This window comes from Dunckerocampus dactyliophorus, chromosome 4 (genome assembly GCF_027744805.1).
Source record: "Dunckerocampus dactyliophorus isolate RoL2022-P2 chromosome 4, RoL_Ddac_1.1, whole genome shotgun sequence".
In the NCBI taxonomy this organism is placed as follows: domain Eukaryota; kingdom Metazoa; phylum Chordata; class Actinopteri; order Syngnathiformes; family Syngnathidae; genus Dunckerocampus; species Dunckerocampus dactyliophorus.
The window spans coordinates 25,238,606-25,262,500 of record NC_072822.1 but is presented as its reverse complement, the minus strand read 5'-3'; the positions used below and the strand labels follow the sequence as shown (position 1 = coordinate 25,262,500).

At 42.3% G+C, this 23,895-nt stretch overlaps 2 protein-coding genes across 2 annotated transcripts in view; one reads left to right on the top strand and one right to left on the bottom strand.

The window, feature by feature from the left end:
- Nucleotides 1–6,218, bottom strand: part of LOC129180125 (mothers against decapentaplegic homolog 2) — a 16,497-nt gene extending 10,279 nt beyond the window's left edge. The window contains exons 1-4 of the mRNA XM_054774236.1: nt 6,039–6,218; nt 3,100–3,433; nt 1,144–1,233; nt 807–1,000 (exon numbers count right to left, since the gene is read on the bottom strand). Coding sequence (XP_054630211.1) covers nt 807–1,000; nt 1,144–1,233; nt 3,100–3,335 — 520 coding nt within the window. The 5' untranslated portion in view covers nt 3,336–3,433; nt 6,039–6,218. The remainder of the gene's footprint in view (nt 1–806; nt 1,001–1,143; nt 1,234–3,099; nt 3,434–6,038) is intronic.
- A 372-nt stretch (nt 6,219–6,590) lies between these two features.
- lrp13 (low-density lipoprotein receptor related-protein 13) lies at nt 6,591–20,269 on the top strand. Its single transcript, XM_054774237.1, has 21 exons — nt 6,591–6,721; nt 6,797–6,952; nt 7,533–7,748; nt 7,825–8,034; nt 9,311–9,526; nt 9,626–9,855; nt 10,909–11,041; nt 11,190–11,380; nt 11,883–12,069; nt 12,671–12,883; nt 12,993–13,170; nt 14,434–14,635; nt 14,739–14,903; nt 16,005–16,205; nt 16,353–16,902; nt 16,963–17,082; nt 18,972–19,079; nt 19,150–19,383; nt 19,482–19,842; nt 19,966–20,068; nt 20,149–20,269. Exons 1-21 carry the CDS (start codon nt 6,661–6,663, stop codon nt 20,170–20,172), a joined length of 4,059 nt encoding a protein of 1,352 aa, XP_054630212.1. The 5' UTR covers nt 6,591–6,660; the 3' UTR covers nt 20,173–20,269.
- The last annotated feature ends 3,626 nt before the right edge of the window (nt 20,270–23,895 follow it).

Below are 23,895 nucleotides of genomic sequence, written 5' to 3'. Positions count from 1 at the left end.
CTCATGGAGCCTGTTTCTGATTGTTTGGTCAGAAACATTCACACCAGTGGCCTGCTGGAGGTCATTTTGTAGGGCTCTGGCAATGCTCATCCTGTTCCTCCTTGCACAAAGGAGCCGATACCAATCCTGCTGAGGGTTGAAGGACCTTCTACGGCCCTGTCCAGCTCTCCTGGAATCTCCTCCATGCGTCCAGGTACCGCAGTGATGCCCTGGTCCAGATCTGGGAGGAGATCCTCCAGGACACCATCCGTAGTCTCATTAGGAGCATGCCCCGACGTTGTCAGGCATGCGTACAAGCACGTGGGGGCCACACAAACTACCGAGAATCATTTTGAGTTGCTACAATGACATTTTAGCCAAATGGACCAGTGTGCTGCATCATTTTTTCCACTTTCATTTTTGGGGTGTCTTTGATTTCCCCCCTCTATAGGGTGATCGTTTTTATTTCTATCAAATTATATGGCATCATTTTGTTACTAATACATCACCCACTTATTATCAGGAAAGATATTCAAGATCATTTTTCCCCCTGTTTAGATCTGATGTGTTTTTTAAGTGTTCCTCTAATTTTTTTGAGCAGTTTATATAAAGTATTTTGACAAAAAAATCTGCAAATGCTGAATTGCGAAAGTGCGGGGATCCACTGTATTGTGTTTGGGGAAAATGTCAAGTACACTTTAACTTTCTAAATAAGTTCCACCAATCTAAGACAGTATAGTGAATATAATCAATGGGAATAAAGTGAAAGAACAAGCAATGTAGTTTATGTTTGCAGTAAAAATAGAAGCTCCAGAGAGCCATCTCACCTGGGGTCTCCACCCTTTGATAATGGTAGGGGTTGATGCAGACCTCATCCTTCTTGAGGTGAAAGGCAAACTCACAGGCCTCAATAGCACGCAGTTCATGGTGGCTGTGAAGGTCTGGCCACCGCCACAAACGGCAGTAGATAACATGGGGAAGCCCCTTCCTGTGAGAGACCTGCATGCGGCCATCAAGGGATCTAAGAGAAGGGAGCAGAAGGACCCACAAGGGGGAAACAGGTGAGAGAGAGAACTGTAGATGAAGACTTTTACGGTCACAAATATGGGAATAACAGTTAATGCATGTTGTACACAACATAATGCAATAGTTGTCAATATTCACCTTGTTTGGTCAGAATAGCTGTAAAGACCTGATGTATCCCACTGTTCAATCGTATTTGGTGTACTCAGACCCCATATTTCTGAGCAATTGCTGTGCGCCAAAGACAGAAGAAACAAATCAAAAAGCAGACATTACATATAAAAAAAAAATATTCACATGATTATTATAAATGCATTAATTTTTGATATGTGAAAAAAAGATGACAATACTAAGAATAATAAGGAGCTACAATCACATCTTGCATGACTCTATTTTTGTTTGTACACACAGCACACATTATAAAACATACGCGAAACACATTCAATTTCAGGCAGCCAATGTATTGCGACGGCGAGGCCTTGAACAATTCTCAGGCGATACCACGTTATCTAGAGACGTGCAAACATCTGAATGATGCCAGCCTATCAGCAAGGAATGAAACATTGTTCCCACTAAACATGAGTCTGCTCATCAAGGTTGGCTGGCTTACACATGAAACATCTCTCGCCTCTCTGAACACAGCGCTGGGCTACATTTTCTTCAGTGATTTCATTGCCCTGCATTGTATGCTCTCTTACTTTTGCAATGGGATACTTTTTTTCTTTGATCACAATATTAGTACAGTGGATCCACTCACATTTCAGCGCAAATTCACAGATTATGGTGAAAAAATTATTTTATTTATTCCTACAGAAAACATATCTAATTCACCCTTACTCAGTATCCAGCCATCCATTTTCTATGCCGCTTATCCTCACTAGGGTGCTGGAGCCTATCCCAGCTGACTTCAGGCAAGTGGCCGGGTACACCCTGGATTGGTCGCCAGTCAATCGCAGGGCACATATAGACAAACAACCATTCACACTCACATTCATACCTATGGGCAATTTAGAGTCGCCAATTAACCCAACATGCATGTTTTTGGAATGTGGGAGGAAACCGGAGCACCCGCAGAAAACCCATGCAAACTCCACACAGAGATGCCCAACGGAGATTCGAACCCAAGTCTTCCCAATCTCCTGACTGTGTGGCCAAAGTGCTAACCGGGGGCCAACGTGCCAGTGTATGGGGACAGGGCTGCTAGCGAGAGTGCTGCAGCCTGCAAGTGAGCAAACGCAAATATGAATGAAGGCACAAAAACGAGAATATTTTGGTATTAAACAGAATTAACAAAGGTGAGCCCATGAACACAGACGAGCGGATACGTCGCATTTGTTGGAAAGTAATAGCGGTCAACTTACATGTGCACCTCAATCACAACCATCCTGTCCAGGTATAAATGCAACGGTAAATACTTTTGAGAAATCAAAGTTAATTGGTTTTGATACGGTCTACTTGAATTATTTTGCCATATATTATTGCATTAATGACAAAATGGTCTCAAAATAATGTTGACACTAATATCGTTTAGTGACAAATATCATCCGACAAAATTTGTTATCGTGAAAGGCCTATTCACTGATGATGTTTTTTGTCAAGCGTTGAGATCTTGCACTTTGCTGTGCTGAGACACAAACGTTTTTTTGGCTACGGAAGCACTAGCTTCGCCAGTCATCGATCATATTACATTCTCATTCATTAAAAAGGGAGTACCTACACATTTTATACTTTAAATGTGTTTAGTGTTTAGTGTGTGAGGCATATTTAGGGTTTAAACCTGGATTGTGTCGCCAGAGAAAAATGGCAATTGAAGAGAGAAAGGGAGGGTTATGGAACTGAATCTAATGTAATATAATAATTAGCCACTTTTATTGCAAATGTTGATCTGAAAATCGGAGAACAGCAAACGAGCAGGAGAGTTTGGAGGGGGGGGAACAAGCCGTGAGTCAAAAATACACAATTTTAGGCGTATCAATTACTCGCGGTTTTTCACCATTCGCTGGGGGTTCCCAAAAGGTAACCCCTGAGAAAAGCAGGGTTACACTGTACTGTGTTTTGTAAGGATGGCAGAAAATCATCCCATGCTTAACATGTTACCTGGGGATGGTGACACACTTGGTGTTGCAGTTCTGTGTGGTGATGGCTTTCTCAAGTTCATCAAGCTGGCCTGTCTTCTTCAGCTTCTTCACTAAGCTCTTCACAGCTTTCTCGCACCACTTCTCCTCCTGACCGTTCTGTTCTCCCCCACCAGCTCCACCTGGTCCGTTGGTTGACTTCTTCCAGCCCAAAAGCCTCTTCACCACCGGTGGAGTAAATGGTAAGATGGAGGACATCTTGGCTGGGAAACCCAGAAGTCTCCAGGGGACTTGAGATAAGATGTCTCTCACACGTACACAAGATGTGGTTACACGTCAGGGGAAGGAAGCAGACTCTGAGGACATAGAACACACACATACACCATTAAGAAGTAAACCTTCACGAAATACACAAGAGTGCAAAACACTCAACTTTTCAATTTTAGCAATAACTGCGTTTACTGCGGGCAGGGATGATACAGCACCAATATTAAACCATTGTTCAGCTCAACAGCAGAAGCATGTATGCCAATTATAACAATATTAAGTAATGCACTTTATTCATTGATCATTATCGTTATCATAACGAAGTTATTGCTTAATTTACATTCATCATTTATTTACAAATTACACGTTTGTCAAATTTTCCCTCCAGTATTTATTCATTCACCTTGAAACTCTGTACTTTTTCATTTTGTATTCATTATTACTTCAAACTTGATCATTTTTCTTTATCCCTGCAAAAGCTATACTCATTTTTTCTACCCCATTTGATTATTTTCTATTCTATTTTATGCTTTCAACACCTTTTCCCTTCTGTCTGTTCTGTTCTGTCTTTCCTTCATCCCTATATACGCTAGCCATAGCTACACCAGTGTTTCTCATACATTTATTTATTTGTTTGTTTGTTTGTTTGTTTGTTTGTTTGTGGCGGCATAAAATACATTATAATGGGGATGTCCCGATACAACTTTTTTCACTTCCAATACTGTAGCCTTGAATATCGGCCGATATCGGCACAAGCGTGGAATGTTAGAAAACGCTTGATCAAGTGATAATACTCAAACAGAACACTGGTCAGCAACAGTGGGTATGACAAAAAACTGCCCCATGTATTTCTTTCTTTATGCACATGGGGTATAGTTTTATCGCCAATGTAGTGGAGGCTAGGCATAATGTGAAGAGGCTACCCCGACAGGGTTTGGCATGTTCCTCTTACATCCAATTACTTTTTACTGTCTCGTGGGAGTTCTCACGCTTTGCAAATGTGTGAAACAGCGGTGGATATTTCCAGAAGCCACGGTGTTGCCAAAATCCTTCTTTGATGATGAGGTTGGTTGTATTAAACTTTCACGGTTCTGTGCTACCATGGGGAACTTGTTTTGCACTCAGGTGAGATAAGCGGCTTAGAAAATGGATAGATGCAACTGTTTTTTTGGACTTGAACAAAAAAAAAAATACTGCCACATGGCCAACATCACTCCCACACCTTGCTTAGCATGCTAGCACATGCTGTTGTCATCAGGTGTGATCTGCATGCTAAATAGAAGTTGCTGCTTCTGAATGGAAGCGCTGGCGCCGACACTGGAATGGAGTGCTTGTATTGGAGTCCCAAGTAATGAAAATGGAAATTGTTGTTTCAACTTTGTACAATAGATGGCACTGTAGCTGTTTCTTACACACATGGTCTGCCACAATATAAGAAGATGTAGCAGGAGGGATCGGTGTTGCCAACTTAGTGACTTTGTCGCTATCCTTAGTGAGTGTTCAGACCTCTCTAGATTTTGTTTGTTTTTCTAAAGAGTGACTTTTTTTTGGTCTTATTGGGCACTTGGAGACTAACATGAAAGCAGGGCTGGGAATCTCTGGGTACCTCAAGATATGACACATGAGTCACGATAATGATAATAGGAACACTAGCAGGCAGCTCAGTCTTGCTTGCGACAACACAAAAAGAAGCGACAGAAAAAGCTGCTTTTTGTGGGGTTTTTTGGCTTACTTTTTGTCTCCAGCAGCATCCACAAAAATTACATGCACATGCATCAAGTCCAATTATGCAAATCAGACCACCACAAATAGATAGCAGTCCTGTGGGAAACACTGCACACATTCTCTCTTCTTTTCCCTCCCTCCTTAATGTAACTTGTTAAGCATGTGCGAAACAAAAAAAACATACAACTTGAAGTTAAGCTTGTCTAAATGCTGCAGAACAACTACCACACACTTAGTAAGTTTGAGAGACTACAAACTTAGCTGACTGGGGTGTGTCTCAAAGCATCTCAATCCAGACAAGCTATAAAGGCAGATGATCATTAACCCTGCCGGTGATAACAAAAAAGTGTACAATGAGTGTCATTTGTGACAGCGAGCACCTCCAGTGCCGACAGCAACTGCTTTGAAAGGCCGACAGCTAGCTACCTACCTGGGCTGGGGGTGGAGGTGGGCAGCTGGACTCAAATCACAACATTCATGAGCTTGTTGATCATGAAAGGTGAAATTCTTTAACAACAAATCTGAGTAGCGCGAAAAAAAATTAATTAAAATGTAAGTAACGGTAAGTCAATTTATGTGGAGACTGGCGCCTAGCTAGGTGCGCTAATGGTAGCATGACTGAAGGCTAGCTGCCAGCTTGTAATCAAAAATCCTTTTGTTGTCAACCACGAAACACAACCAACAGTCCACTTATTCTGTCTGCTACTCCCTGAAGTCAGTAATTTGAGGTTAAGGGCATCCCTTCAAACAAGTGATTTAAGTAGTCGTGTAAATTTTTAATTCAAGCTAGCCATTACATTTTTATGTTTTTTTTCCTTCAGATAAAATGAAAGACGGAGCCAAAAATCTTATTAGCATCAAGAACCAACTATTGCAAACTACGCTTATGATCCCGTTGGCTAGCGAAGCCCTTACACAAAACAACATTCTTTAAAGTCGACAAAACAGCTAAAGCGTGGGAATACTCACCGAATTGTTACCCTCCCAAAGCCCCTTTCTTGTAGTAAGAGGACCGGACAGGCCAAAAACACCCTAGTAGAATACAAAACACCAAGGGAATCCGATAACACCGCCGAAATTGACAAAGCTTGATGTCTTTTCCCAAGTTGCTACCAGTGCTACTTGAGCTAGTTAGCCATGTTAGGTAGACCGGAAGAAGACAACGAATCTGATTGGTCTTTACTAGCCCTTAAACCAAAGAAGCTCTGTGATTGGAGAATGCTAAATTTGTTTATTTTTTTGTCTTTTAAAAGTAAAACAGTGTTGATTTATAATCTGCCGTTTGGATGGATTAAGAGTAATAAAATAGAACGATAGAACAATGACCAATTGTTTTATAGTTTCTAATATATGACAACCAAACGAAGATGGGTATTTAACCGGCTATTTAAACTGTAAATATTATTTAAATCATATCTTATCGCATTCCAAACCCGTGTGTCCACAGTTAAATGAAATATTAAATCAGTTTTATACTAGTTCCGCCCATCACTTACGTCATCAATTAGGGTGCATTGAAATCACCTGGCTCCATTATAAAACGCTTCTGTGCTCGCACCAGAGAGTGGTCCGTTTTATTTTAAATGTTGTGATGGCGTTATATTTTTGTCTTTGTTTAGTATTGCTACAGTTGACAGGCCCCCTGCAAGAAGGTGAGGTGGTAATAGGGATATTTGTATTAATTTGTGTGGCTTTAATGTGTGGTCATCTTGTATATTCTGTTTTAGTTCTTTCAGCTGAAAGCAGTCCCTTAAAGTGCAGCAGAGGGTTCATACCATGCAGGGATGGCTCGGAGTGTTTGTTCTTCAGCCATGTGTGTGATGGGGAGCCGGACTGCAGGGATGAATCTGATGAAGAGGGCTGTGAAGTAGCTTGCAATGATGGTACTTCACCTTTAAATATGGTTGTATTTTTGTTTTGGATTGGGGTAGTATACTGATGCATTGCTAACAGCAATATGTGAATGGAACATTTTGCAAAGTAACTGGCAAGCACCAATATTTTTAGACAAAACTAGACTGAGCCGGCCTTTAAGTGCATTAAAATGACTACATTAGAGCTATGTTCCGCAGGGTTTGCGTAGCAAGACCACCATTATAAAATGTAGAGGTAGTCGCCACTAATAAATGATATATGATGATCAATAAACAGATGGAATCAGAAGTTATGTTTAACTTTTGCTTCTCAGAGTAACTATGGTGTGTTCAAGGACCGCTGAACGTGAACTCTCAGCGCTTGATGAAAAAACTGATGCATAAAGACATGAACATAGTGGTTTTCATACGCTTTACCTGTATTACGTATTTATAAATTGTTACTGACTACTTGTGAATGAGATTTTCTGTGGAGGAAAACTATTTTTATTATACCTACCAAAAATCTGAATTTGCGGGTCTGTGAATGCTATCTCGCAACTGTGTGGGGATCCACTGTACTCCCTAATAAAGGCTTTCCTGGTTTCAGACCAGTTTCAGTGTGCCCATGGGAAGAAGTGCATTGACAAAAATGAGGTGTGCGATGGTGTACCTCAGTGTCAGGACAGGTCAGATGAGTTCAATTGTTTGGAAGAACCCACGGGATGTGTTCACCACTGTGATGGCAACAACCGCTGTTTACCTGCGACCTTGCTATGTGATGGTGAAAAAGACTGTTTAGACGGAACGGATGAGGACAACTGCGGTAAGTTTGACCATGGTGAGTATGCATGTTTTGAAGCCAAATGTTTACCCATTAATATTTTGGTGTCTTGAATCAGGGGATGAGTATGGGAATGAAAATGAAGGAAACCCTTTAACCACCGCACAGCCTGTCAAGTTTGGGGTTTCTAAACGTATCAAGTGCCCTTTGGGCTCCAAAGCCTGCAATGACAGCACTGAATGTGTCCTCTTCAACCATGTCTGTGATGGAGAAAATGACTGCAAAGATGGATCTGATGAAAAGGAATGCTCATCCACCTGTGGACAAGGTAATGTCTTCTCCTGGTCTATGTATGATAATGAATGTGCTTAGTGTAACTGTTCCGATGAGCTTTGCAGATTTCAGAAAATATACTGAAATGCGCTATTGAGGTTGTAAACTGCATTCACCCAATTGTACTTTTTTTTTTTTTGTCTCAATTTTAGTTTTGCATTTCATGTGTTTTAAAAAAACAACAAAAAAAACACACACCAGCCTCTCTGGCCGGTTACTCCACCATTGACAAAGGCAGTGTTTCCCAACATTTTAAGCCCATCCATTTCCTATGCCGCCTTATCCTCACTAGGATACGGGGGTATCCTTTTTATTAAGCCAAGGATCGTATTTTACTTTGGAAAAATCTGAAGGAGCACCACCAAGCAAATGTGTGAATGGCAACAGGTAGATACACAGGTTAATGATGTACCTTCTGCAATCTAGTGGAAGAGCATTTAATTCCGGTCACTAAATATTGCTAGCATAGGTGAACAAGGTGCATTTTCAGTAAATGATGTTTTTTGGGCTACTTCGTACTCATAACAGGAAAAAGAACCACTGGACCAAAGGCTTAATTAGGCTCAGCAGGGATCAACGCTGCCAGTGAGCACCAGGTAGCTCCCTACGACCACATCATGGGCCCATGTGCCTAGTTTTTAATTTTCAGACACTAGAATAAATGCATTCTGAATACAAAATGCAGATGTTAATACAAAATGTCTTGCGGATACCAACATTTTGATCTGGTAAAACCAGCATATCCAGTTGGGGTTGAAATAAGCTCTAAAAACGAGTAGCTTGTGGCGATTTTCATTTTATAAAAGTAGCTCTCGCAAGAAAAAAAGGTTGGAGACACCTGTGCTATGAGTCACTGCACCGGCTCACTCACCCCGCTCCACTCTCTGGAGCTTGACATGCATTGTCCATAAATTTATAACCCACGGAAGTCACATTTCTGGTTTGTCCCTCCCACAAAAGGGCCATAAGTCAACCCACCTGGATGTCTGTTAGTCGCCATTGTTTGCCTAGCTAAATAGCTGGTCGGGAGTTGCGGTTGCTCACTCAAACACTGCCCCCAGTGTTGGCAGAGAATTGCAAGTTGCGTGCTCTGCACAAGTGTTGGATTGTTGGACCAAGGAGACTTAAGTACTGAGGATCAAAGCAAGACCAAAACAGTGACTGTGAAGCAAAGTGAATTTAAGTTGATCAAGGCTATGAAAACATCATTTTGTGTCTAGTCAGAACCTCCAGTCTCTCCAGGATCCTGATTTGACTTCTATCCTCTCCAGACCAGTTCCAGTGTGCCCATGGTAAAAAGTGCATTGAAAAGAACCAGGTGTGCGACGGTGTGCCTCAGTGTCAGGACCGCTCGGATGAACAAAGATGTGCCAAGTACATGGAAGGCTGCGCTTATCAGTGTGACGGAGGGAGCCGCTGCATTCCTAAAAGCTTCCTTTGTGATGGCGAGATGGACTGTGGGGATGGCAGTGATGAGTTAGACTGTGGTATGTTCTGTGTATTAAAAGTACACAATCATTAATCAGGCTTGTTTTGTAATTTTTTTTATTTTTTTTTTTTTTTTTCTTTGAATCCCTTTTCTGTAGATCTTAAGGACTGCAGTGCAAGTGACTTCAGGTGCACCAGTGGTCAGTGTGTATCTGCTTCAATGCACTGTGATGGCCACCCTGACTGCTGGGATCGATCTGATGAAGAAAGATGCATCAAAGCACCAGTCTGCATAACCAAGCAACGCTGTCCTCAGAGCAAGGAGTGCTTGGTGCAGGAGTGGCTCTGTGATGGCGAAGAGGACTGCAAAGATGGCACAGATGAAAAGGTGGCGTATGTCCATTGTGATGCTTTGATGTATTCAATGTTTTGTTTTGTTTTTTTCCCCCTCCTTTTCTTTTAAACCTACTAAAGCAGGGGTGGACAGTGACAATCACTTAAATCTCTCCACTTTCTATACAGATTGTCCTATTTGGGGTCACGGGTAAGCTATAGCCTATCCCAGCTGATTTCGAGTGCTAGGCGGGGTACACCCTTGTCCGGTTGCCAGCCAATTGCGGGGCACATATAGGCACTCTTCCTTTTTTTACATTTTGGAAAATGTCCCTTATTTCCAAAGCAAATGTTGACTGGTGTGACTTTGGGCACCCTTGTCTTAGATCAGGGCTAGGCAATGTTTACCATCGAGAGCCATTTTGCCTCTTACAGTAAATAGTCTGGAGCCGCAAAACATTACACAGCTTATAAACATTTTGAAAGTTTTAATCTTTTACCTGTTGCAACAGAATTCAACTAATGTGTATGTGTAGGGCTACTTTAAAATTGAAACACTAAACCGTATGTAGGCCTTTGAGTCGTTCATGCAATTGTGTAAAAATTAAAACAATGTAGCCAACTTAAAGTAGCAGTTAATGTACTCTGTTGGCTATCGTTTACATCACTTGACTCATCACAAGCAATTCAATATGCTGGCACTGAATTCATGTACGGTAATCAATTTGTGGTGGCTGTTGCCATTCTATTGGTCCTGTCCTTGACTCTTTGCAGAGAGGCATTTTTAAATTTTTTTTTTTTTTTTTTTTATTTGGACAATGCTCTTATGAACAATTCCATGTATTCTCAATCTGTGAACAAGATTCTCACTGCACACACTGGCCCTGTCCCTTGCCTTGCTCATCCAATCAGCAGTCAAAATGCAGTGTAGATGCATTTGATCAAAAATGCACATTTCTTCCACTTCAGTATTTATTTGAAAAAAAAAAAGGCTCTGCGTGTGAGCCACGAGGCTGAAGAGCCCTGAGTTGCCAGCCCCTGTCCCAGATCTCCAACTTCCTGTCATATTTGGGAAATGTCTTTTTCCCATCAGTTGTTCCTCTTGCAGGACTGCCCTGCAGCAGCGCCACGGAGTTGTGGTGATTACCAGTGGTCTTGCAAATCAAAGACCAAATGTATCCCTATGGCCTGGAGGTGTGATGGCACCAAAGACTGTGACGATGAAAGTGATGAAACTGAGTGTGAGTAGCTGTGCATGTTAAATCTGGCAAAGGTTTGTAATGTACGTATACTCTGCCTGCTTACCTGTGCTGTATATCACCCGAAATGAGGCAGTGAGAATGTGGTATGCCAGCAAATACCATGCTAAACTTGTAAAATCTGTACTAGGTGAGTTGGTGGCATGCCTCCCTCATCACTTCCAATGTGGCAGTTTAGAGTGTGTGGATACATCCCTGGTGTGCAATGGAATTAGGAACTGTGCAGATGGTTCAGATGAGGATGGGAATTGCCAGATCAGCTGTGCAGAAGCAGATACCAGCCGCTGCTCCCAGGGCTGCTTTAGCACACCACAGGGTCCGGTAAGGAGAAGCTTTGTGGAAAAACTGCTTGAAGCAATAAATTAAAATTTCCCCAACACCCCCCCCCCCCCCCCCCCCTTTTTTTTTTAAACTCATTAAGGGCGGGCCTAAATTATTTAATTACATTTAAAAATTAAAGGCATGCACAAGCCACACCCGTTACGGAGGCACAATGTTGCATCCCCAGTCAGTTTGATGCTTTCATATGCCTGCATGCCTAAATAAAACAGTAAAAATGTGCCAATTTCAGATGTTGCATTGCAAATGGCAATTTGTCATTGATTTTAAACTGATCTGATTTGTTTAAAAAAAAAAAATGCTCTACTTAACAGTAATTCGTTCCTAGTTACTTTCTCAAAAGTAATTGAAATTGGTAATGAAATTCTTCGTAAATGTAATTGGTTACTAGGGAAATACCAGGAAAGTAGAGAACCACTGCTTACTCGAACATGACTTATGACATAAAATTTAAGGACCTAATTGTGCTTTTGTTTCTGTGCAGCAATGTCACTGTACAGTGGGCTACAGACTCGTGGATGATGGAGTTACCTGTGCTGATGTTGACGAGTGTGAAGATGCCAGCTCTGCTGTGTGCAGTCAACTGTGTATAAATACTCCAGGCTCTTACAAGTGTGACTGTCATCCAGGCTACATAATGGAGGCTGGTGAACGTAACTGCAAAATCAAGGGTAAAGTGAAATGTTTTAAGTTGGCAAACATGCATGCTTGTTCTCTTCCTCCCAAAGGTTTGTGTTCCTGCTACACTCCAAAAATGTACAGTATGTTGGTTTCACTGAAGACCTAAGTGTCTATACAGTGTGTGTGTACAGTAAACTAATACAGCATGCTGCTAGACTAAGAGTGCTAGGCCTACATGAAAATTGACACCTGATTTTCTCAGTTTTTGATTGCTTCTGACTTTTAAAACAAATGTCGCAGCCTAAGCCTAATCGCAAGTATTTCTCAGATGTTTTGCAATGTTTACAGCCACGTTGAGAAGCCAATTGTTGAAGCTGTATCCATTAGCTTCACAACAAATGTTAATTCAACAGATGTTACACATCTGTATCGGAAATTGAGAGTTGGACAATATCGGACATCCCTATTCATATAAATTCACCAAATGGAAGAAAAACCTGCCAGGAGATTTCTTAACCCTCGGTTTTAAATTAGTCACTCATATGTGCAGTTGAAAAATGAGACATGGCTTCCAGTCAAACGTCTGAAGGGGTATATGACTGAAAAGTTTGGGAACTGCTGAAATATACCAATGATTCAATTCTCCCACAGGTGAACCTTTACTGTTGTCGTCAGTCCAAACAGATCTCTTTCTGTTTGGCTTGCGCAGCGGCAGTTTGGATGTATTATCGTCCTCTGCCAAGAAGGCAATCTTATCTCTGGACTATGACTGGTACAAGCAGAGGGTGTTTTGGGTCACTCTCGACACTGACAGCATCAGGTGGTCCTCTCTGGATCAGAGGGCGACAGGAACTCTAATTGGAGGTAGATCAAGGGTTTAAGTCTGGTCTTGTAGCACATACTGTAGTCTTTGTGATTCTGTAAAGGCTGTGTTTTAAGCATTCTGGTTCTGCTACCCCTTTTGTTTTCACAGGTGTACGGGCTGATTCTTTAGCTGTGGACTGGCTTGGGAGAAATTTGTACTGGATTGATGGTGTCAACAGTCAGATTGTTGCGATGGAGTTAGCCACTGTTGGGTCGCAACACCAGAGTGTTATCCTAGACGAAGACCTGGATCAGCCTCGCTCCCTGGCCCTATTACCAGAAAAGGGGTACCGTAGAACCCATTCCACTTTGTTGGCTGACCAACTCACGTCCTGGTCTACCGTGTTTGTATTTACCAGTGTAGGCCGTTACAGCGCTTAAACAAAAAACAAACTTACATTTTCAAGCATTAAACAGTCACCTTTTACTGACAGTGCAGAAAGCACCACATTTCACAATCACCCATCTGGATGTTTCTTCAGTCGCCATTGTTCACTCCTAGTCAGCCTTGTTTATCACAGTGAATTTCCGCGAAGTAGGATTCATTATTCATGGAATACTTTCATAAAGCATAGAAAACCTGTGATATTGTAAATAAGATTTTTACTAGGGATTGTCGATCAGCTGGTTTCTGTAAAATTTCGTGATTGCCATGTGCCGGCAATGTCGATCACCTGTGGCTATCACTATTGCAAGCCGCAGCGACCCTTTCGTGCAGTGAAAAATCACCTTCCTTAAAACGTCTTCAATATTTTTTGACTACATAATAGTCTAGCCAACCATGAAATGGTCATTTTTGAAAAATCACAAGTGAGAAAGCGATGTTTTGATCCGGGATGTAGTGAGGGACTGTACTACACAGGAAATGAACCGCAAGACGAGTTGCTGTTGCTCACTGGTCAGGAAAATACCAGCCCCGAGCAATTTTGGTAAAAAAATTTGCAAGTCACAAACTCAACCCACCTAATCTCAGGAAATGTCAACATGCCCCCCCCCCCCCCCCCCCCCCCCCCCCCCCCCCCCCCGAAAGAACTACTTTTCCCAATTAAATTTATGGCACCAAATGCTCTTAAATTTATTTATGGGTGTGAAACCTCTGCCCTGCAGGTCCCCCCCCCACCCCCCGTCACTAAAGCCACGTCAATTTGAGGGAAGGGGCTCATCAAATAACCTGCTGGAGAAACTGGTCAGAAAACCTTCAGTGTCTCGGCCCTCCATGGCACGAGTTTGACACATGATTTGTCTTTTTACATGCAGTAAAAATTCAAAATGCATATAAATGATTGAAAGCGATTAAATCAACATTTAAGATTACATTAACCATACAATTACAACCAACTTTGTTGGCTAATATGAAATCATAAACAAAAAGTAAATGAACAAAGGAAAACTTTCGCTTTCACCCACACACCTTGTCTAGCCAAAGACTCAAGTAAATATGCAAGCAATGGCTACTTTCTAATTCTGTAATGTTGACGCGGGTTCCACTGTCTAACTTGCAATCTAAGGCCTCACTTTTCATAAAATTCTTTTCTCCCCCTTAATACCAGGCTGATGTTTTGGACTGAAATTGGCAACGTAGTCAAGATTGAAAGAGCTGGAATGGATGGATCAGAGAGGAGAGCAGTGGTGATTTCCAGTTTAGGCTGGCCAGGCGGTGTGGCAGTGGACACTCTAACTGACAGAGTCTACTGGACTGATGAAAGGCTCAAGGCAATCGGCTCTGCAACACTTGAGGGAGATGACATTCGGGTAAAATATATTCGCAGTAAAACGTGCTTTAGTTTCAAGTGTGTTTTTTTTTTTTTTTTTTTTTTGGACAAGTACAAACTAAGCTGCATATAAATCTGATCAGATCCTACAGATGGAAGAGACTGCCAACCCGTTTTCCTTGGCTGTGTTCAATGACATGCTCTACTGGTCTGATGCAAAGAGACGAGTGGTGCAGGCTGCCCATAAAGTTACTGGCAAACATGTTCGTGTTCTCTTGAAGAGACAAAGACAACCTTTTGGTGTAAAGGCAAGTCATTTGGGTATTTCCTCACAACATAATTTACATTGTAAATAGTTCAGGTCAAAGAATGGTGTCTAAATTACACAAGTTAAATTAAATACAGTAGATTTCAGCTTTTTGCAGGGGTTTTGTTCCAGGGCCACCAGCGAATGGTGAAGAGGAAAAAAAATGACGCCCTCCTGTTCTCTTCATATGCCTCACACTTAAACACATTTTAAATTATAAAATGTAAAGATGCTCTCCACTAATGAATGATTTAAGATTGCTCCACAAATGGAATTTGAGTCACGGTGTAGCAGTTTTTCACTTTTGCATGTCACTGCAACTATGGTGCATTCAAGGACTGCAGAACCAAGTGTGGAATCTCAACACTTGAGAACACAGTGAAGCATAAAGACATGTACACATTGTGGGGAAACCTAAATTAACCGTAATCCCTCGTTTATTGCAATTATTTCATTCCTGACATAAGTGTTTCTGCAACATACGATTTGTTTATAGAATATTTTCATAGTTGGAGCAGAGACCTGTTTGACTTTTTTTTTTTTTTAAACGGAGCCCTCTAGACATAGCAGTCACCTTTTACACTACGGAGCCCTCTAGACATAGCAGTCACCTTTTACACTCTTATTACACAAGAGAAATTAAGCCTTTTGACAAATTACTCACGCTCGTGTGTTGCTATAAATGTGTTCTGATGCTATGGGAGCTGCGTGGGGGGGGGGGGGGGAGGCAGTGACATCAAGAGTTCAGTGGCGTTTTAACTTGCTGTGGGTTACAGCAGCAGCAGCCCGTGTTGAATTATTGTGCGTGTTTATAATTCAAACCTGCAATAACAGCCTGTTCCAGCGATCATTCTAATGGTTGTCTCGCTGAACATTGCAGTAACATTAGTGACACCTGATGACCAGTGTCGAATACTAGTCTTCTGAATATCTCTCCCCCCCCCCCCCCCCGAGGGATTACGAGTGCAACTTGTATGTAAAACTGCCTTTTTTGGGGGAGCGGGGGTGTGAATGCTGAATTAAGAGTATGTGGGGGATCCACTGTACATGCTTAATGTGGTATGCAGTCGTTTAAGGTTCTCCCCCCCCCCCCATTTTGTAGATTGTCCACCAAATGTTACAGCTAAGCACCGACAATCCCTGCAAGAAGAAAGCCTGCTCCCATTTGTGCGTTTTGGCTCCAGGGCTCAAAGCGGTGTGCAAGTGTCCTCCTGGTCTTATATTGGCCGACAATGCTCTGACTTGCACCGGCTTGGTTGATACAGCTTTCCTGTTGATGTTGTCTCCTTCCACTCTCACAAAGGTGGGTGGCTGTGTTGCTGAATCCTCAACCATCAGTTAAGTATGCATGCAAGGATTTCAGCTATACACTCTCCATAAAACCTTGCACATTTTGTGCATATGTAATGTTGTGCTACAATTGATCAGAAGTGAAAACTGTTTTGTACAGATTTACCTGCAGGCTCGACATACGTCAGTGGCATTGAAAGGCTGGCCTGAGCACACAGCCCTGCAGGTGCCAAGTGTCAACGAAGCAATGTTAATGGACTACAGCTTACATGACCACATCCTCCTCTTGGCAGATGAGGGCACTACTTCACTCAGCGCCTTCCAACTTAAGGACTTAGATTTAACCTCTCAAGGCCCACTTCTCAAGCTACTTGGTGATGCCATCACCGCTATGGCATTGGACTGGGTAACCTCTGATATCTATTGGAGCAGCAGCAAGCAACCCCGCCTGCACGTCACCTCCAGCAGGGGTGGATATAGTACTGTTCTGATAAAGGAGGATATAGGTAGAGTGGAATCCATTTCTCTCAATCCACCCAGGGGGACGGTGTGCTTCACCAATCAGGGTCTGCAGGACACGAGCGCTGCGGCTACAGTAGAGTGCGCCAACATGGATGGTACTGCAAGAAGAGTGGTGTGGAAGGATGCTGTCCAACCGACCTCTCTGGTTTTCTCCAGTAATGGAGACACTATTCTCTGGGCTGACACTGGTAGGAATTGCTTGTATTGAAGCTAACTGCACTGTAACTGGCGTGAGCCTGTTTCTGTAGGTCTGGACGTGATTGGTTCTGTCCAACTTGATGGCTCGGGATACAAGGAATTGAAGGTTGCTGAGGGCTTGGCTGCAGTAGCACTTAGTGAAGACACACTACTATGGATGACTGTCAATGGTAATGACTTATTGAATTTCAACATTCTAATCTAGTTTATGATCCGTTCCAGAGGGTCCGACGCTAACTGAGGTTTTTCCCATAAGTAATCATGTAAATCCAATTGTGTTCCAGAAAGCCAAAAATGTTAACTCATGTTTTTTTTTTTTAAGTTTTACAATTAGTTTTACATGCAGAAAACAATTCTAAATGCATATGAAAAGGGATAAATCAACATTTAATGTTACTTTCATTGAACACGTGATTGTTGCCAAATACACGATGTGGCAGCGAGATCGACACCACCTTAATGTTTTGCCATGAGATATTTCTTGAATTCAATCGTGTCTCACCTGCAGTTTTGTTTTGATCACTGCTGCAAAATAACCCAAAATGGAGCCAAAATTTTTGATAAAGGTGAAACGCTAAATTCAAGAAATAACTTGAGGCAAAACACAAAGGTGTTGTCTGATCTTGCTGCCACATTGTATCTGTCAATAGGTCTTCAATGAAGGTAAATGTTAGTTTATCCTTTTCATTTATATACTTAGAATTATGCTTGTAGAACTGAACTATAAATGTGTTAACATTTTTGAGACTTGTGGCGTAACTATTGGCAAAGAACTGCTGAGACGTGTGACTGCGTTGACTGCTGTAGATTCCTGTTTGCACAAAGCAAGCTAATACAATGCGAACAGGAAGTTTTTGTGATTTTCAAAGATGCACAGTTGGACTCGGGGTGTATTGAGACGAGGCATGCGCTATATTGTACGCTACCCGAACAGTGCATATTTTTTTTTAACTGAAAAACACACTAACCGGGATGTACGCTTACTAAGGTTCCACTGTATTTAATGTAATTTTTAAAAGCTTAAATAAAATGTGGAATCTTGGTTAACCCCAATTTGTTCCAGAAGGTCCAACAATTTCTTCAATTGATCTTCTGACTTGGACTTCTGCACGCAAATGCGCACTGTTACACGGAAGCCAGTAAACTTTGAGAAATGGCATGTTATTAGCACAGATGGTGCTGTTAATTTAATTTCCTTTTAATGATCATATGCTACACTCTGATACGTAATGAACTAGTGCGTATGCGTATTTGGAGATGGTCTCAAATGTCACACAGTAAATGACCTGTCAAACCATTTGCTTCACTTTGATTTATGAGGGCACCGACACATCAAGATCACAATTCTATCACACACAGCTGGAAACGAACCCCTGACCCCAAGTTTAAGAGACATTAAATTCTGCATCACTACTACACTGTACAGTGAGTTCATTCCAGCAGCGCCAACACTTAACATAACACAACTTCACTTATGACTTGTTCTGGTCTGGATTCTGCTTGCATTGGTGACACTTGCAATCACACCCCAAATAAGCAGACACACTCAGTTCATTATGTATCAGTAGTATGAACATTAATTTGTTTCGGTGGCCTTGAGTCAGCGCCACCTGCTGTTGTGGTGTACAGGCCATTTCTCAGTTTATCTGCTGTGTGCAAAACTGCATTTATGTGGAACTGCAAGGCGGAAGATTAGTGCTGCAAATCTCATGAGTGATAAGATTGTCATGAGGTGTTAATTCCTGTTAATCGTACACTATGTTGTATATTTTTGCCCGGATACACATACTCACAAGATCTGATACTTTTTAAAATTGAAGCCCTCAAAGGTGACTGAGTTGCTGGAATAACAAATACAAATATTTTGAGGGTCAAATACTTCAAGTTTTAAATAACTTTATACAATTAATAGCTTAGCATAGCATGACACTAGATTTATCAGCATGTTTTAATGAATACAGCATGAACAATATTGCCCTTTTGTTCATGCAGCTCTTTGTGTAAAGTTTGGCCACGCCATAGTAAATTTTTTTTTTTTTTTTTTTATATATAAATCTAGGTAAGACAAGACTCTGGTACATGGATGAGCAGCAGAAGAAGAAATTGTGGTTTGAAGTTGGCACAGAAGTGGTCAGCATGAAGGCGTTCAGCAAACTCAGTCAGATCGGTAAACTGAATTCTTGATTCTAATCTGCTTTGAAGATGATGGCCTTGTTGATAGTTGCCCCACATGACAGGTTCTAACCAGTGCAAAGTAAGCAACGGCCACTGCCAGCACTTGTGCTTGGCTACCCCAAGGAGTCGAACGTGCAAGTGTGCCCATGACTACATCAGTGTGAATGCAACACACTGTTCCCCAGAGCAGCGCTGCCCTGCTGGCAGCAAGTCATGTCTGGATCAGCTTTCATGCCAGTCTGTTGAAAAGTTCTGCAACGGGCATATAGACTGCTCCGATTACTCAGATGAGAACTGTGAGACTTTTTACACTACTACTACTACCACCACCACCACCAATGCACGTTTTCTCTTCAGGTAATGACCAATGTCTACTCCATTGTCCCCATTACAGGTGTCAATCCCAAACCCAAACCAAGGTCTGGAGTCAAGATTCCTGTTGTCACAGAGTCTCCCATCTCCCCCACTGGACAATCGCTACCACCAGTCTCAAGCTTCAACTCTACCACAAATATGAGCAAACCGTTCTTAAAGTTTGATAACTTGTGTGACCAGAGACGCTGCAGTGGAAATGGAGTCTGCACGGAGAAGAAAGGGGAAATGAAGTGTGCGTGTTCAACGGGCTACAGTGGTGACTTGTGTCAGCACAAGTCCCTGCAGGGTCCCATTGTGTACAGCGCTGCCAGCGTCTGTGCAGTGGTGGTTATTGCCGTGATCGCAGTGGTGATAAAGCAGAAGACTAGTCCCAGCTCAAGGTAGTGAAATTGTCGGACTTAACCAAACAGATGAATCACAAAAAATAGTCTGCAACACTGCTGTGTGCATTACCATTGCGTTACCATTTATGGGAGGATAATCCTGCATTTTGTGTCCTGCAGAAGAGAAAGCCCAGAAGCAATGAAGGAAACGAGTATGACTGACCTAGAGGGCAAAACTGCAACATCTACCAGCCCAGTGATGTCTGCAGCAGACACTGGAAATGTAGGTAGACCTTCCATGGTGGGGTGGGGGAGGAAACAAGTAACCAAATTTTCTGAGGCAGGACACTTTTTTTTTTGCAGGAAGCTGTATCGTCTGTGGACTAGTGATGGAACAACATTGTTTTTAAATAAAGATTGCACCAGCCATGTATTTTCCTGACTTTTTGCCAATGTTCAGGACATCTGCTTTTTAAGTTTGTAGCAACTGACATACTGTATCAATGGAGAAAATTGTACGGCATATCTAACTAGGATGGTGTATGGACTCATCTTAGTACATTCATGGTCTCAAGCCCAGACATTTGAATTTACTTAAAGCCATAGTCGACATTGTAACTAGGACTGGGTATCGAATTTGGTACTTTTATAGGCACAGACCGAATTTCATCTATTAGAGCACAGATTCACATGAAATCAAAAGTTACTGTTTCGGTCTCTGGAGTGTCAAGGCACAGCTAACTAAGAATATGACAAAGCCAGAGGGCAGGGGCAATGTTTACACTAACAAGGAGATAAATTAAAGATACAGAAGCGTATTTGAAGTATGTGGATGCAGTACAATAAAACCTAGCAGCTTAATAAATGTCAATGTTCTGGAAGAAGACACTTGTGACATGCCTGGAGGCATCCGGTTGTGTAGAAATGACCGGCCAGCCATATTTTAACCAAACTTCATTTTTGTATTCACGAAAGAATTAAAATAGAATGAAAATCATACGTATGTATTACGTTAGTCAGTGATAAGTGAAACAATGGGTCGGAAGAGATTCAAGATTCAAGAGAGTTTTATTGTCATGTGCATAGTAAAACAGCAGTTATACCATGCAATGAAAATCTTATTCTGTTCATTCTCCCAAGAAAAGAAAGAAAACACAAGAAAGAATAAGAACATAAGAAACATAAACATATATACCAATAAATTAAGCAACAACAACAGAAGAGACATTAATACAAGTAAATAATACAAATAAATAAATAAAGTGCTATGAGTGTGTGCGTGTGTTGCGTGCGGCGTGTGCGAGTGCTTCGTTGAGGAGCCTGATGGCCTGTGGGTAAAAGCTGTTTGCCAGCCTTGTGGTCCTGGACTTCAAACTCCTGTAGCGTCTGCCTGACGGTAGGAGTGTGAATAATGAGTGTTGTGGATGTGTGCTGTCCTTGATGAGGTTGTGTGTTCTTCGTAGGACTCTAGTTTTATAAATGCCTTGCAGTGAGGGGAGGGCTGCCCCAACAATGTTCTGTGAGGTCTTGATCACCCGCTGGAGTGCCTTCCTATCACGTGTTGTACAGTTACTGTACCAAACAGTGATGGAGGCGGTAAGGACACTTTCGATAGTGCATCTGTAGAAGCAACTCAGGATTGTGGTGGGCATGCCAAATTTCCTCAGTCTTCTCAGGAAGTACAGTCTCCTTTGGGACTTCTTCAGAATTTGTTGGGTGTTGTGAGACCAGGTGAGGTCCTCGCTGATGTGTGTGCCAAGGAACTTGAAGGTTTTCACCCTCTCCACCTCAGTCTCATCAATAAACAGGGGTCTATGCGGCTCCTTTTCCCTTGTTCTTGGGTCAATGATCATCTCTTTAGTCTTATCTGTATTGAGAAGGAGATTGTTATCACGACACCAAGCTATGAGGTCCGCCACCTCTCTTCTGTATGACGTTTCAACACCACCAGTGATCAGTCCGATGACTGTAGTGTCATCAGCAAATTTAATGATGCTGGTGTTGTTCTGGGAGGCCACGCAATCGTAGGTGAAGAGCGTGTAGAGGAGTGGACTCAGCACACACCCCTGTGGGGTCCTAGTGCTCACAATTCTTGAGCTGGATGTGCGATTGTGGACTCTGACTGACTGGGGCCTGCCTGTGAGAAAGTTAAACACCCAGTTACAGAGGGAGGGTGACAGGCCAAGTGTGAGGAGCTTATTTGTGAGTTTGTGGGGGCAGACTGTATTAAAAGCAGAGCTATAGTCTATAAATAGCATTCTGACGTATGTGTCCTGGCCCTGTAGGTGAGAAAGGGCTGTGTGGATGGCAGTGTTGACTGCATCATCCGTGGACCGGTTCTGGCGATATGCAAACTGTAGAGGGTCCACAGTTGCCGCCGGGATGCTCTTTTTGATGTGGGTCATGACTATTCTTTCAAAGCACTTCATAACAATAGGAGTGAGTGCTATAGGGCGATAGTCATTCAAGCAGGTCACGTTGCTCTTCTTGGGTACGGGCACTATGGTGGTGGACTTAAAGCAGGTCGGTACAGATGCTTGTGCAAGCGACAGGTTAAATATGTCAGCAAGCACATCAGCTAGCTCTGATGAGCAAACCCGAAGTGCACGTCCTGGCGTCCTGGGATGTTGTCTGGCCCTGCTGCTTTTCGTGGGTTTGTTTTGTTTAGAACCCTGCGCACGTCAGCTGATGTCACCATGAGAGGTGAGTCCTGTGTGCTCCCCAGGTTCAGCCACCCTCTCTGCTCATCAGGAGTTTGGGTGTCAAAGCGGGCATAGAACTCGTTCAGCTCATCTGGAAGTGTGGTTTGGCTGGACGTGGCTACGCTACTCCGCTGTCGATAGTCTGTGATGTGCTGGAGCCCCGCCCACATGCGCCGAGGTTCTGAGATGGAATAGTAGCCCTCCAGCTTCTGTCTGTACTGTCTTTTGGCCTCCCGTATGGACCTCCTCAGGTCATATCTGGCCTTTTTGTAGTCATCAGCGGTGCCCATGACAAATGCAGTCGAACGAGCACGTAGCTTAGCCCTTACATCACAGTTCATCCACTGTTTTTGGTTAGGGTATTTTCTGTAATACTTGGTGGTGGTAACAGTCTCTATACATGTGCTAATGTAGCCAGTAACAGCAGAAGCATATTCATCCAAATCAACAGTACAATCTTCCCTCCCCGCTGCAGTTTTAAACACATCCCAGTTTGTGCAGCCAAAGCAGTCCTGAAGTACTTGATCAGTTTCTTCATTCCACACTTTAACTGCTGTACGTACAGGGGGAGCTTTTTTGAGAAGTTGTCTGTATGTTGGATAAAGGAATATAGAGATGTGGTCGGCCTTTCCAAAGTGGGGTCTTGGAACAGCCTTCAAAGCACCTTTCATGTTGCTGGTAATATTGCTCACATTGCACACAAACATGCTGGAAGATGGTATGTGAGAAATTCACATCTTTAGTAAAACTTAATTTATTAAAGTAAGCTTGGAATGTCCATATACAATTTAGATGCCATTGACACATAATGCAGCAATTACGTCATTGACTATGTAGCAGAATAGCATTCGTAGTTGTGTACTTCAAAATATACCTTTTTCAGTACATCCTCTTGCTCATTTGTTTTAAACTCGTTTGCCCTCCTGTACACTTTCCGGAAAGGAATTGGACAGTGCTAGGGAACCTATGGTTTGGGAGCCAGATCTGGCGCTCAGATATTAACACTAAAATGTCAAGTAAACGTCCGTCCTTTTAATCAAATGGTCAGTTAGCTAATTCTACAGAGCAAAGCCTTTTGACTAAGATGGCGAAAGAAAGATGGAGTACGGTGCAGCACCAGAAGTCGCATTGTTTATTTTATTTATTGGATGGCTTCAGTATAACCATGTTAGAATACATTAGGAGACATATTTATTTTGATATTCAAAAATTGTCTCTTGCTTAAAATGCACACATTTAGTTGTATTCAGTGTTAAAAATTATATGGCACTCACGGAAATGTTGAAATATGTGCCTTTCTTAGCCAAAAATATTCCCAACCCCTGGAATAGGAGTATGTAGAGACGGGTTTTATTTGTAAAGTGTTTTCATGTTGAAATTTCTGAAACTGCAATGTGACGATGCAAAC